Here is a 15,630-nt window from a genome sequence, read left to right on the forward strand (position 1 = left end):
TCTGCATCTAAGTCCATTGTGCCCTCTCATTAGTCACGTTTTACCGTAGCTTGTAAACAAACGAAACACAAAACTAGAAAGTGTCTTCTAAAACAGCAAAAGGCACCGATCTAAAAGAGCACCTAATTTGTCCCATTTTCTAGTACTGGTGGGTCGATGGGTTCGGTAGTAGAACTGCTGGTGCCTTCCTCTTGGACACGTTGAGCAGTTTGATTTAGTGGAGTGGTATGTGGTCCTTGTACGGGTAGCAGAAGAGCTCCGTCCGTGTTCACCGGCGGCCATGGCCTGTTTTCATCTACATTGTGTGGTGGTAGCTCAATCCACCGTGTGGCTCAAACAGATCAACTGCACTTGGGTAACCCTAATTCCAAAGGTGAAGACTCCAGAGTTTGTTCATCAGCTTAGACCGATCAGTTTGTGTAATGTTATATATAAGATTGGGTCTAAAGTCTTAGCAAATAGATTAAAGCCCCTCTTGGATGATATCATCTCACAACAACAGAGTGCCTTTGTCCCCGGAAGATTAATTTCGGATAATTCTTTCTTGCTTTTGAGATCTCTCACTGTCTCAAGCGTCGTAGAAGAGGTAATGTGGGTTATTGTGCTCTTAAATTGGATATGAGTAAGGCTAATGATAGGGTTGAATGGAATTTTTTGGAAGCAGTCTTGAGAAAATTGGGTTTTGGAGCTACGTGGATCAGATGGATTATGACTTGTGTTCGTACAATGACCTACTAGTTTCTGGTGCATGGCGATCCGTGTGGTAATATTTCACCTTCTAGAGGACTTAGACAAGGCGATGCAATATTGCAGATGACTCGTTCATTTTTTCTAAAGCAGAGACCACTGACATATTGAGCATGAGAGATATTTTCCAGAAGTATGAGTAGATGTCTGGGTAACAAATTAATTATGAGAAGAGTTGCAAATCCTTTAGCAAGAATGTTCCAAGATGGAAGCAAGATGATTTGGCTTTTGTGTTGGGTGTGAAGAGAGTGGACAAACACAAAAACAATTTAGGTTTACATACAGAACTCAGTTACTCTAAGGATGAGGCCTTCAAGTATCTGGTCGATAGGGTGAGGAAGAGGACGCAGGGTTGGAGAGACAAAACTCTAAGCATGGTGGGGAAAGAAGTGTTAATAAAAGCTGTGGTACAATCTATTCCAACATATGTGATGAGTTGCTTCGAATTACCTAAACACTTGTGTAATGAGATGCATAGCCTGATGGCCTGGTTTTGGTGGGGAGAATTTGGAGAGGAGAGGAAGATCCATTGGGTGGCGTGGGAAAAGCTTTGTGCACCAAAAAAGGAGGGACATGCTTTGTGCACCAAAAAAGGAAGATCCATTGGGTGTCAAGGGAACGTTACCCACTCGAGCTGCCCTAGTTAAGAGGGTCCAACTCTCAGACCTGAGATGTGTGTATTGTTCTAATGGTGTGGAGGATAGCTTACACGTGTTCAAAAACTGTGTTGCTTTGAGAGATTTCTGGATGCATCGTTCACTGGGGCTACAACCCGGTAAGTACCCCTCTATTGTTATTGATATTTGGTTTTGGGATATGGTTGATGCACTTAATGGTGTGAAGCTGGAGTATTTTTTGATGGCTCTTTGGGTGATTTGGATGGAGCGAAATAATATTGTTTGGAAATGGTCAATTTACAACACCAATAACATGCATGCATGGGCTACATCTTTTCTTAATGATTATAAACAATCACATACACGTCAAGGAGGCAAGCCTAAGAGACCACTCATCAAGTGGACTTGTCCACCAACAGGAAGGTTGAAAATTAATATAGATGGAGGTTTTTGCGATGAAACTGGTGGTGGAGGTGTGGGGTTGTAGTCAGAAACTTTGAGGGAACGTGCATGGCTACTTTTGCGCGACCTTTTCACTCTGCACAGTCAGCCATCCATATGGAGCCTGAAGCTCTTAGGGCGGGTTTGTTGATTGCAATTCAACAGGATTGGAAGGAAATTGAAGTTGACTGCGTGAACTTGGTGAGTGCATTACATGCAACTGATGATGATTTTTCGATCATTGGAAGAATCTTGGATGATTGTAGAAGGTATGTTAGTGCTTTTACGTTGTTTCAGTTTCAACATATATGTCGTGAAGCAAATGGTGTGGCCAATAGATTAGCCCACCTTGCTAGATGTGGTAATTTGGATGAGTTTTCTTTAGAGGAGACGCCTGCTATTATCCAAACCATTTTCAAAAAAAAAAAAAAAAAAAAAAAAATTCTGTTTAAGTATAATGTATTTGAGAGAGATTGATGAGAGAGATGTGTTCTTATTATTGAGAATAGGAGCCCTATATATAGGGATTACAAAGTGCTAGTTCTAATGTTACAAGGAATACCAATCCGTGTAGGATTGGGAAATCTAGAACCTTCTCTCCTATTGCTACTCCTAGTTTGATAAGGCACACTAAATCGATATTCCTTCAACACTCCCCCTTGTGCCGCTTCAAACTTGGTGGTGACGCTTCATCCGTTGCCTCGTTAAAAACCTTGCCAGGTAACAAAAACCCTGTGGGATAAAAATAACCCTGGTCGAAGGACAAAAAGAGCACAACACGTCATTCACTCTTCGAGATCGAACATCATAACTCCCCCTGATGTCGATATCTCCCCCTGATTGCTATAATCGTGGGAGTTCGGATAACTTTCTCAATCCGATGCTCTTCACATGTTTCTCGAAGGTGGATTTAGGTAACGACTTAGTGAATAAGTCCGCTACATTATCCTCTGATCGGATTTGATTCACTTCAATCTTTAGAAGTGATTGTTGTTGCTGATTATAAAAGAACTTAGGCGATATATGCTTGGTGTTGTCGCTCTTGATGAAACCTAACTTCATTTGTTCAATACAAGCTGCATTATCCTCATAAATGCATGTAGGTTCATTTGTGGTAGACTTCAAACCACAACTTCCTTGAATGTGTCGAATTACAGACCTTAGCCATACACATTCACGTACAGCTTCATGTAGAGCAATAATCTCTGCATGATTTGAGGAAGTAGCAACAAGGGTCTGTTTTGTAGACCTCCAAGATATCGCAGTGCTTCCCATGGTAAAGACATAACCAGTTTGGGAGCGACCTTTGTGAGGGTCAGAGAGGTACCCTGCATCAGCAAAACCCATCAAGACATCATTGTCGTTTTGATGGAGGGAGATAGGAGAACGCCGGCCACCATGAGCGGTGGCGGCGCCGGCGGCGGCAATATGGCCGACGGCCATTCCATGGACGGGGGCGTTTTGCCTTTTGGGGTCTAATCCCAATTTTCCGTCATTCCTTCTCTCTCTGTAGGGATAGAATAGGCCCATATCAATCGTACCTCTTAGGTATCGAAAGATTGTCTTTATACCAATCCAATGGCGGCGTGTTGGCGCAGAGCTATGTCGAGTTAACAAGTTCACTGCGAATGAGATATCCGGTCTTGTGCATTGAGCTAAGTACAATAATGCGCCTATTGCACTCAAATAGGGCACCTCGGCCTCTAATGGTTCTTCGTCCTCATCCCTTGGACGAAACGGATCTTTTCCGGGCTCAAGACTACGGCCGATCATGGGAGTACTCGTAGGCTTTGCTTTATCTTCATTGAAGCGCCTTAGGATTTTCTGAGTATATGCAGACTGATGGATCAAGATTCCATCACTACGGTGCTCGAGTTCTCAACCGAGACAAAACCGTGTTTTCCCAAGATCTTTCATCTCAAATTCGGATTTCAAGTATTTAGCAGTTTCCTTCAACTCATCTAGAGTTCCAATTAGGTTCATGTCATCGACATAAACTGCTACGATTGCAAATCCGGAACTTGTTCTTTTAATGAACACGCATGGGCATATTTCATTGTTAATATATCCCTTCCCAATCAAGTAGTCACTTAGACGGTTATACCACAACCGTCCGGATTGTTTTAATCCATATAGTGAGCGTTTTAATCTTATTGAAAACGCGCTCCGTGGTTTAGAGCCACTTGATTTGGGTAATTGAAGTCCATCTGGAACCTTCATATATATCTCTGAATCTAGATCCCCATAGAGATATGCTGTAACCACATCCATAAGCTGCATGTCAAGTTTTTCGGAAACTACCAAACTGACAAGGTAGCGGAACGTTATGACGTCCATTACGGGAGAATATGTCTCCTCGTAGTCAATTCCAGGGCGTTGTGAGAAACCTTGCGCCACAAGGCGGGCTTTGTATCTAACAACCTCGTTTTTCTCATTACGCTTTCTAACAAAGACCCATTTATGGCCAACAGGCTTTACATTTGGGGGTGTCTGCGTTACAGGCCCAAATACCTCTCTCTTTGTTAGTGAATCCAATTCAACCTGGATCGCATCTTTCCATTTAGGCCAATCCGCTCTTCGTTGACATTCTTCAACAGAGCGAGGTTCGATATCATCATATTCTATAATTCCTTTTGCAATATGATATGCAAATGCATCATCAATCGCTATAGAATTTCTATCCATCATCTCATGTACACTAGTGTAATTTATGGAGATCTCTCTATTCTCTGGAGTTGGTTCTGACATTGGAGCGTCCCCCAATGATGTCTCTTGGACATAACCATAATCCGGAATATTCTCATGAGATGGATTATTTACATCGATGATTAATGGATTATTTTGTGCCGAACTCGCTTTCTTTCTTGGGCGAGAATCCATCGAACCTATGGGCCTCCCGCGCTTCTTGGCGGGAGCCGTGGGCCTAGCCATAACGTCACCATCATTGAGAGATGGGACGTTGGCGCCATGCTCATGCATTCTTGAGTTGGCGTCATGTCCTCTACTTTTAGGGACATCAATCCTTGCAGGCACGTTTACAGCAGGTATGTGTGATCTTGTCACTTTAGCGATATCAGAAAACGCATCAGGCATCGAATCTGCTACGTTCTGAAGATCGAGAATTCTCCGCACTTCAATTTCTGACTGTGCGGTTCGGGGATCAAGATGAGACATAGTGGGGACAGACCACGACAATTCCTGTCGTTCCTATTTGAACATTTATGTTCCTATCTCCCCCTAACGACGGGAAGACTGTCTCATCAAAGTGACAATCCGCAAATCTAGCGGTAAAGAGATCGCCTGTCAAGGGTTCTATGTAGCAGATAATCGTTGGAGAATCATATCCAACATAAAGGCCTAATCGTCTTTGAGGACCCATTTTGGTGCGCTGTGGCGGCGCAATAGGCACATAGACTACACACTCAAATATGCGTAAGTGTGAGACATCAGGCTCATACCCAGTAACCATCTGGGATGCAGAGAAGGGTTGAGTGGCAGTGGGCCTCAGACGAATAAGCACAGCTGCATGCAATATTGCATAGCCCCAAACAGAAATAGGGAGATTGGTGCGCATCACCAATGCTCGAGCAACCATTTGTAGTCGTTTAATGGTGGCTTCTGCGAGACCATTTTGGGTATGAACATGAGGAACAGGATGTTCAACATCAATCCCAATGGACATGCAATAATCATCAAAAGTCTTTGATGTAAACTCCCCAGCATTGTCTAATCTTATAGACTTAATGGGATGATCAGGGTGGTGAGCCCGTAACTTAATTATTTGTGCTAGGAGTTTAGCAAATGCAGCGTTCCTTGTGGACAATAGCATGACATGTGACCAGCGTGTCGATGCATCAACCAACACCATAAAATATCTAAATGGTCCGCATGGTGGTTGAATAGGTCCATAAATATCACCTTGGATTCTTTGCAAGAATGGTATATTTTCTTTGGTGTCCTTTGCATAGGATGGTCTCGATCCTAACTTTGCTAAAGAGCAGGCTTTGCAGAACGAATGATGGGCTTTGGAAACAACCAATGAGGATTTTGGTTGAGCCATGAAGTCACAATGGACCTTAGAAGTAAAAATTGGAGGCAAAGGAGCCTTGGTGGCGTCAATGCCACCCTGAGGCCGCAGGGGGATGGCGGCGCCGGCCAAGGATGGCCGGATTTTGGGGTGAACGGCGCCGTGAGGCGCAGGGGCTCCTTCGGTGTCCAAAAACCGAGTTTGACTTCTTTACGTTCTGAAAAAAGGGATGTCCGTGTGAAGTCTTTAAGATACGGATCATCATGTCACGACCTGGGTGTCCCAAACGGTCGTGCCAAAGCCTATATGTGTCGGAATCCCATAAATCATCTCTTATGACATGGTTGGATTCAATTACTCGAATAGTGGTTGCATACAACCCACTAGAGCGACACATAAGTTTCTCTAATACTCGTTTATTTCCGTAGTCATTAGAGGTGATGCAAAGGAACTCTTGTCCATTCTCACAATGTATTTCCACATGAAAACCATTGGCTCTTATATCTTTGAAATAATAAAGTTCGAAAAACATGTCTACGACATGAGATAAAATAAATCGATACTTTATTAATAATATCCAATGATGACACCAAAGTTTCGTGACCATAATCTAATCCAATATAAAAATCAAATCGTAGACAAATCGTAGTCACTCTATCCGTTCGGTAATTTCAATTTAGTTGTGACCAGGTAAGGTAAGGCGAGATTTTGGTGGAGCGTTGCTCACTTTTAAAACCGTTCTCTCAGATCAAACCTTGCCTAGACATCACAAGTACTCTTGAGTACGCCTAGAGGGAAAGAGTTAATACAATAAGTCATTTTATTGATTTAAGGCATAATTGCCATGACATAATTCTTGGAAAAATAAAAGACTATAAATAAAAATCTGCGGTATTTTGTCTTCATCGCCATATTTAAAGTCTTTGTGAACTCGAAGTCTTGATCACCATGATGCGACTACCTTCGTAGGTACATTGCAAATTCAGGTCCATTGATCAGACGTTCCATATCAGAAATAGACACCATAAAGAGGATTCTCCCTTGATTGAGGCGCATTGGTGCAATATGCATAGTCCCTAGGACTGGTGGCGTTGGAAAGTGGTGCCCATGGCCAACGTTGGCTCCATGGTTTCCAACCCTATTTCCCTCAAAATCACGCCTCCTACGGTCGTGGGATTGTCGCCTTGAGCGATTACCTTCTTGAGCATTTCGATCGTATGGATCATGACGTCGATGGCGACTTTCTCTAGCCATAGGACGATGCTCTTGATAGCTATCTTGAAGCCTATCAAATCTTCTTTTCACAAGTTCATTGCCATGTCTTTCAGTAGTCACCATAGCTTCAATAAGCTGTTGAAAACTTGTGATTCGCCTTGCATTTACATGAGTCCGGAATAAGTCAGAGGACCTCATAGCATAGACGGGGAAGGTATTGAGGGTTTTCTCAATCAATTGGTCTTCTGTGATTGTTTTTCCACAGAGACGCATCATTGCTTTGATGCTGAGAGCTTCCGAATAAAATTGCATGACAGTGTCAAATTCATAGAAGCGAAGATCGTTCCATTCTGCTTCTGTATTCGGAAGAATGGAGTCACGAACATTGCCATATCGTTCGCGAAGCGCATGCCAAAGCTTTATGGCGCTATCCTCATTTATGAACTCAAACTGGAGGTCACTATCCATGTGACGTTTCATAAAGGCAAGTGCCTTGGAATTATCTTTCTCAGTTTGAGGGTCTGGAGCTGTTTCTATAAGACAAAGCTCTTGGATTGTATGCAATAAATCACGGGCAATGAGGTGGATCTCGACATCAGTGACCCAAATTAAGTACCTTTTGCCTGCATAATCCAATGGAACAAAATCGAGTTTGTTTGTGTTTGACATCCTGAAAGATGAAACAAAAACAAGTTAGTTTCGGAGTCAATGCTTCCACGAAAACTAAATAAGATTTCCGAGCTATGCTACCAAGAAATCGATTTCCAAGAATAATTGGATTAGACCGAAACAATGATGTTTAAATGGTCAAAATCTATGCTCACGAACGCTCTTAGTCCGTAGCTTACGAACGCTCTTAGTTCGTTAAATCGATGCTTACGGACGCTCTTAGTCCGAAGTCTTACGAACGCTCTTAGTTCGTTAATTGCGTGAATCCCCACGATTCCGCTTTTCTCAAAAATCGAACCCACGTTATAAGAAAGGTGGGATGTAGAAGAAGGGAGGTTTTCAAGTCCCCGAGAAAAGAAGAAGAAATATAAATTCTGAAATTATAGGAACTTCAAAACTTACTCTTTTGAATACTTACTTGTATTTGGATCACGCGCGTGTCGATGCAGGCGTGATGGAGCGAAGCAATCCGAGTAGATTCTGTTCTGAACAGCTTGTACCTCGATTGGTGTACAGATCTCAATATGACTCCGATAAGGTTGAAATTCGGAGGTTAGATGGAAGAGACAGAGACGAACAACTTTGATGAAGAAAGTTTTTCGATCTGAGCTTCCGAACTAGACGTTTCGAGGCTTGCAAGAAGACGGATGTGCACAGGAACGGGAAAAAGATGCAGTGGGTGTGCGTTGGCTTGTTTGCGCAGCAGGGATGCTTCGGTGGCAGCAGGCTGGAACGCAGGGCTGCAGGGAGGGGGCAGCAGGGGCTGCTGTGCAAGGTTGCAAGCGCACGGGCGCTCGGGCTGCAGCGAAGGCTCGGCTAGCTCGGGCTAGGGGCTGATTTGTGAATGAGTTTTGGTTTTCTGTTTTGTGGTTAGAGTCGTGCTGATAACGTGTTTAAGTATAATGTATTTGAGAGAGATTGATGAGAGAGATGTGTTCTTATTATTGAGAATAGGAGCCCTATATATAGGGATTACAAAGTGCTAGTTCTAATGTTACAAGGAATACCAATCCGTGTAGGATTGGGAAATCTAGAACCTTCTCTCCTATTGCTACTCCTAGTTTGATAAGGCACACTAAATCGATATTCCTTCAACAAATTCAGATTTTTCATATTATTTGAAAAGCCTTTATTTGGTCTTGCACAATTTACCCTGATGACTCTGATTTTATCTGTTCCTTGCAATATGAAAAACCAATAGTATTAACAATCAATGCAAAACTCTTTATCAAATAATGATGCATACAGAGATGGTCTTTAACATCATATTATATGAATATAAATTGATATACTTACTGTATTAAAAGTTTGAACATAAACAACATCCTCGTGACGTGCCACCACAGTCTGCACCGCTCTTCAGGTTCGTTTGGTGATTCTTGGTGAACTATATCTGTTCCCATTTCCTCGTTCAAATCATGCATCGAAACAATCTTACCAACCAAAGGCTGATTTGAAATAGTTATAAGGGCCTTTTCTGCAAGTGTTTGAATAGCAATTCTAGAGTCTAGTCCAGAATCTTCTAGAATTTGTTGTACATATTTCATCTTTTTACCTTTGAAGAAACATGCAATATCAGGGCTATTTTCACAGTATCGTTCAATGCATCATAGCTTCGTCTAGGCACATATTCAAACTCAATGTAATGGGCTCTTTTGGAATGCAAAGTCTCTTTCCATTCATCTATACTTCTACCACGTAGATGACTACCTAAAACTGCCAAAAGTAATGGAAGACCATAAGCATACTCTATTGCATTCACTGCCAGTTCTGCATAATCACCAAAAGGCTGTCCTCTGAAGGCATGCCAACTGAAGAGTTCAAGAGCTTCATCGTGATTTAATTCCTCGACCTTGTATATGGTTTCAACTTGATGAGCATTTAGCAGATGTGTGATGATAATTTTACTTCCTGAACCAAACCAAGTGGACCTTTGAGCTGATTTGTCTAACTGATTGAGCTGATTCACATCATCAAGAACTAAGAGAACTCTCTTCTGACTCAACTTCTCTTCTATTAGTTGCATTCCTTCCTCAACATTGGTCACTCTCAAGCTTTTGTCTCTAGAATATCAGTAAGTAGAGTTTCTTGTAGTTGGACAAGGCCTTCATCCAGCATCGACTTTTCTCTAACGTTGGCCAAAAAACAAGTTCCTTCAAACCTATGGGCAATTGAACTATAAACTTATTTAGCAATTGTTGTCTTGCAATTCCCCCAATCTCCCATATTCCTACCACATGGACCGAATTTTCCCCAATGTTTAAAAGATTACACATATGTCGTCTACAAGGACCCATTCCAACTTTATACATTGCCATATCCAAAAATGTCCCATTAATTGGATAGTGTGGATGAGATATCCGTGACCAGCATGTGAATAAACTGAGAGACATATCTGAAAAAAAAAAAAAAAAAAAAAAAATTATATATATATATATATATATATATATATAATGAATGAACAATTTGCACTAGAATTCTTATATCTGTACATTTTATACACACACACACACAAGACCAAATGTTGGTTTGCTTGTTGGTTGAGTTTAATAAATCATTATTAAACTAGATCTATTAGCTAATTTTTCTCACAATTAATCAAAGTAAGTAACAATATTATGCGGTTAGAAATGCACATACCCGTCCAAGAAACACCAACGTGACAAATTTGCTATATTTGAAAGAGCACTACGATCTCGTAGATTTGTCGGATCCACCTTGTAGAAAATCGGCTGAACCAATTGCTGCTTCGATTTACTACATTGAATGATCTCTACAAGTTGTTCCAACCATGTGGAGGATGCCAAAGTTTCAGAGAATACAATCAATGAAATCTTTGACAGTTCAAATACTTGGAGAAATATTGCTGATATTTCCTCCCCTAATGCAAGTAGGTGTTAATTCCCATCCCACACAAAGCAATATGCAAATGGCACGTAAAGGCGCTTGTATCCTCGCTATTATTATAGCTGAGGAAGACATCATATCCATATGAATGGGCGGAACAAGAGGAGGAAGAAGCACCTTGATTGGTCATAGAAGCCTTGGATTATTAACAGGTAGCTTAAGAGTTGCCTCTAGCTGCATCTCCTCTGGAGTCTGGACCGATTTATCTCGATATAAAATGTGGAGAAGGTTACTGCTACCTGCAGTGTAAATGGCTCGGGAACTTTCATTGCAACTTCGAAGGTGATAGTTCGTCGTGGTTTCCGTGTTCAACTTTCATTGTGTTTTCTGCAACACATCGTTGTAGATCTTTTTTTTTTTTTTTTTTTTTGAAAGGACACGTCGTTGTAGATACTGACTTTTGACTGGAGACTGTAGTTGTTGAGAAAATTCAAATTTGGATTTGATGTAAGCATTGCGTTAGTAAGTAATCTAGAAGTTACTTAACTGTAGCCCCTCAAACTACAATATAATTACAATTTCGTCTTCATGTGGTTATTTTATTTGATTAGTTAGATAATGCAGTGCTGGTTTTTCATTCTCCTTACTTCACAATCTTCAATTCAAGTATCATGATAAAAGCTTCCACCACAGTGTTTGTAATATTATTTAGGGCTAAATATTGGTTACTACCATGTGGTTTAGGTCCAAAATCAATTCAATTCATGAAGTTCTAATTTTATCAAAAACACCCATACAGTTTCAATTTTGATCTAATAGGTCCAATCTTATAAATAGGTGATATGTTAACTACTAATTGCACCGAGATCTTTCATATTAACACTTCATATTTATTGTTGGATTCAATATCGGTGCAATGTCAATGGAAAACATGTCACGCCGTGAATCATGCTTGTTAATTCGCTGTTGTATAATATCATAGTAAATTATTTATTCTAGTCACATTGTCACGCTGTGAATCACACTTATTAATTCGCTGTTGTGTGATATATTAATTAATATCTGTTGAAGGATGTCGACATAATGTATGCCTCTTCAAACTAGGGTTTAGTCTTACAGTTGTAATAGGAGAAGGTTTTAGATTTCCTAGTTATGTTCGGATTGTATTACCTTTTGTCAAGGTTCGAAAAATCGCTAGGCGCTAGTCGGGCGGTGGCCAGGGGACTAGCGCCCAGACGCCTAGGCGGGTGACTAGGCGGCGCCTAGGCGGTTTTGTATTTTTTTAATTTTTAATTTAATTTTATAATATATAATTATATAACTAAGAATATTTAGACTTAAAAGAGGAAAATAATTGTTAAATTGTCAAATAATTAATTGAAACAAGGACACCTCATGCCTAGAGGCTAGACCTTTAATTAAACATGGCAGCACATGAATTCAAATTGTTTTCTTCACATCACACGTGCATACTTATCCATTTCTCTTGCCTTCGCAGCCACACACTGAGAAAGGCCACCTCGATCATCGTCTCTTATTCTCTCTCGCGAATAAACCGAGAAATATTTTCAAACCAAAATCATCGTACGACGTCCAGCAATATCTCCTCCTACCTCTGCGATCCAACATGGACTTGGCTATGAAGCTTCACTACATCAAAGGGATCTACTTTTTCAAAAGTGATGCAGTTAAGGGGCTTACGGTGAATGACTTAAAGAAGCCTATGTTCCAACTGCTCCAACTATACTTCGCCGTCTCTAGGAGAATCCGGAGATCCAGAACAAGCCGGCCTTTCCTCGTGTGTAACGACGGCGGTGTAAGAACTGTGGAGGCATGTTGTGACGAAGCCATTGATGAATGGTTGGCCATGGCTGTGGAGGATGATTCTGTATTTGATGGCCTGGCTTATAATCAAGCACTTGGTGATCCTGATCTTGGTTTCTCTCCTTTGGTCTTTGTACAGGTAAAATCACTAGCTCATTACTCTGGTCAATTATGGAAATGGCCTCCACCAGTTTCAGAATTTCGCCTTCTTCCACTAACGATATTCGCTTGTTCGCGCCTCCACCATCAGAAATAGCATGCTCAACACGTATGGCCGACTAGTCCACTGTGCTTGCCTTGAATTCCGCCGTACTTCGCCGTGAAATCCGCCTAGCCCAACCGCCTAGCTTGTTCCACCCAGCCGCCTAGGTGCCCGCCTAGGCCGCCTAGGCCCCCGCCCAGATCTAGAACGCCCAGAGGCACCGATTACCTATTAGGCGAGTCGGAGAGCCGCCGCCCAGAGCCTAGGCACCGCCTAGGCGGCCTGGGCGGCCGAGTTTTAGAACACTGCCTTTTGTCTACTCTGTAAATCCCTGTATAAATGGCTCCTATTATCAATAATAACACATAATTTTTCCATCATTTCTCTCTGCAATTCCAATTTACTACAACACGTTATTAACACGAGCCCTAACCCTAGCCCTAAAAACCCAAACCCTAAAACTCTCCTCACCTAAAAAAAAAAAAAAATTTGCCGCAAACCCTAACCACAAACTGCCGCAAGTTCCTAGCCCTAGCTAGCCATACCGTGCGCTGCCCCTGCAGCCCCTCCGCACCCATTTGCAGCTGTTGCTGCAGTTTCCTACTACTTCTGCTGTTGTTTTCTGCCGTTGCTGTCCTGTTGTTTTGCTATTGCTGCTGCTGTTGCTGTTTTGCTGCTACTGCTACTGTTTTATTGCTACTGCTGTTTTGCTATTGCTGCTGCTGCTCCAACATGCCTGCATCAACTCACGCGTGTTCTCAAGCCCTGAATCATCAAGTAAGTTTTTGTGATTAAAGTTCCTACTTTCTTGTCTTTTAAATTTCTTTATTTACTTCAGGATTTGCAATATACGAACATGGATTTGATTATTTAATAAGCGGAATTGTGGGGATTCATGCTATAAGAACTAAGAGCGTTCGTAATCAATGAACTAAGAGTCTTCATAATATTCGAACTAAGAGCGTTCGTAATCAATGAACTAAGAGTGTTCATAATATTCGGACTAAGAGCGTCCGCAAGCATCAAATTGTGACCATACTAAACATCATTGTTTGATCTAATCCAACTATTCTTGGAAATTGATTTCTTGGTAGCATAGCTCAGAAATCTTATTATTTTAGTTTTCGTGGAAGTTTAGCTCCGAAACTAATATATCTTCTCTTCTTATTTTCAGGATGTCGAATGCACAAAGACTCAACAGGCTCGGATTACCATAGCTGGGTAACCGATGTTGAGAAAAACCTCACTTCAAAGGGAATATTACCCATAATCTAGGCACCTAACCTGGATCTTGTGTTCGTACGAACACCTACAAAGCATGCTCAAGCAGTTATCTTGGTACGACGTCATATGGACAAATCACTCAGATTGGAGTACATGTCGATCAAAGATGCAAGAGAGCTATGGGTAGCACTAGAAGAGCGCTTTGGCAATGTCCAAGATTCCCTCCTCCCTAACTTGAAGGTTCAATGGAACAATCTACGCTTTGCTGACTTCAAGTCCGTTGCTGAATATAATTCAGAAGCTCTTCGTCTACAATCTATGTTGAGATTTTGTGGACAACCCATCATAGAGCAAGAGCTAAATGAGAAAACTCTCTCCACCTTCCCTGTTTCAGCAATTTCGGTCTCAAAGCAATATCGTACCGAGGTCAATGCTGGACGGATCACGAGGGTTCATCAGCTTATCAATGTTATGTCTGTAGCTGAGAAACATGATAACATACAAGAATTATAATTCAAGGCCCATTGGAACTAAGAGCGTTAATGAGGCGAATTATAATGCACCCAAAGGAGGGCGCAAGGAGCGGCACCCTAAGAATAACGGACATGAGGGACATATGAGTCCATATATAATAGCCCTAACAAGGAAGGAAACCGCAAGTTTGGTGCGGATATAACTGGTGGCAATGCCACACGTGGGAGAGGTGGACATGGCAACACCGGCCGTGGTGATGGTGCCAACACTCCTAGGGAGTGTCCACAACGTGCACCTCAATTGAAGGGATGCAACCACAATGACGTGTGGCATTGATGTGGATCAAGTGAGCATTGGTTCAAGCAATGCAAGACAAGTGTTCAACTAGCTGCACGCTACAAGGAGTATAGAGACTTGAGGGAGCAAGAGGTTTACCTTGCAGAAGGAGAAGATGGCGAAGATGTCAATCTCACCATAAAGGACTTCAAAGTTAGAAATGAAGAGCACAAGGATGCCGTAGACTTTGATTAGAATAGTCCTTTTTATTTTCCAGGAATTATGTAATGGCAATATGCCTTAGTCAATAAATGACAATTGTATTGAGTCTTTCTCATGTGCGCATCCAATGAAGTATGATGTCTAGGAAAGTAATTGAGATTAGTGGTACTTAAGAGAGCCTCGCTTCATTGACATCTCTCTCTACTTCCCTGGTCCTATTTGATTGGAGTTACCAAACGGATTGAGTGACTACGATTTGTCTAAGTTTGATTTTTTTATTTTGGATTAGACTTTGGAAAATTTGATGTAATCATCAGCTATTTTTATTAATAAAGTATTGTATTATTATTCAATGTCATGGACATGTTTTAATTCCGAACATTATTATTTTTCAGTATGTTTCCCGGAGAGTTGGAATGCCTTGTTGATAGTGGCACCACACATACTATATTGCGACATAGGCAACTATTTCTATGGATGATGCCTAGTCGATCTTCAGTGACTACAATGGCTGGACCATCACAATTGATTCATGGTCAAGGACCAGCTCAATTTATGTTGCCAAATGGCACACGTATTAATGTCACCGAAGCTCTATATGCTCCTAGGGCTGGAAGAACCCTATTGAGTTTTAAAGATATAAGAGCCAATGGTTTTCATGTGGAAACATACTGTGAGAATGAACAAGAGTTCCTTTGCATCACCTCTAATGACTACGGACATAAACGAGTATTAGAGAAACTTATGTTTTGCTCTAGTGACTACGGACATAAACGAGTATTAGAGAAACTTATGTCTACAACCACTATTCGAGTCATTGAATCCAACCATGTCGTGAGAGATGA

General features: G+C 41.4%; 1 protein-coding gene and 1 pseudogene across 1 annotated transcript; one reads left to right on the forward strand and one right to left on the reverse strand.

Moving 5' to 3' along the window:
- Positions 1-8,785: 8,785 nt before the first annotated feature.
- Positions 8,786-9,942, reverse strand: LOC112165366 (annotated as a pseudogene).
- Positions 9,943-12,029: 2,087 nt separating this feature from the next.
- On the forward strand, positions 12,030-12,768 carry LOC112182844 (protein ECERIFERUM 26-like). The gene is made up of 2 exons (XM_024321397.2): positions 12,030-12,526; positions 12,638-12,768. Exons 1-2 carry the CDS (start codon positions 12,191-12,193, stop codon positions 12,641-12,643), a joined length of 342 nt encoding a protein of 113 aa, XP_024177165.1. The 5' UTR covers positions 12,030-12,190; the 3' UTR covers positions 12,644-12,768.
- Positions 12,769-15,630: the final 2,862 nt, after the last annotated feature.

This window comes from Rosa chinensis, chromosome 1 (assembly GCF_002994745.2).
Source record: "Rosa chinensis cultivar Old Blush chromosome 1, RchiOBHm-V2, whole genome shotgun sequence".
In the NCBI taxonomy this organism is placed as follows: Eukaryota; Viridiplantae; Streptophyta; class Magnoliopsida; order Rosales; family Rosaceae; genus Rosa; species Rosa chinensis.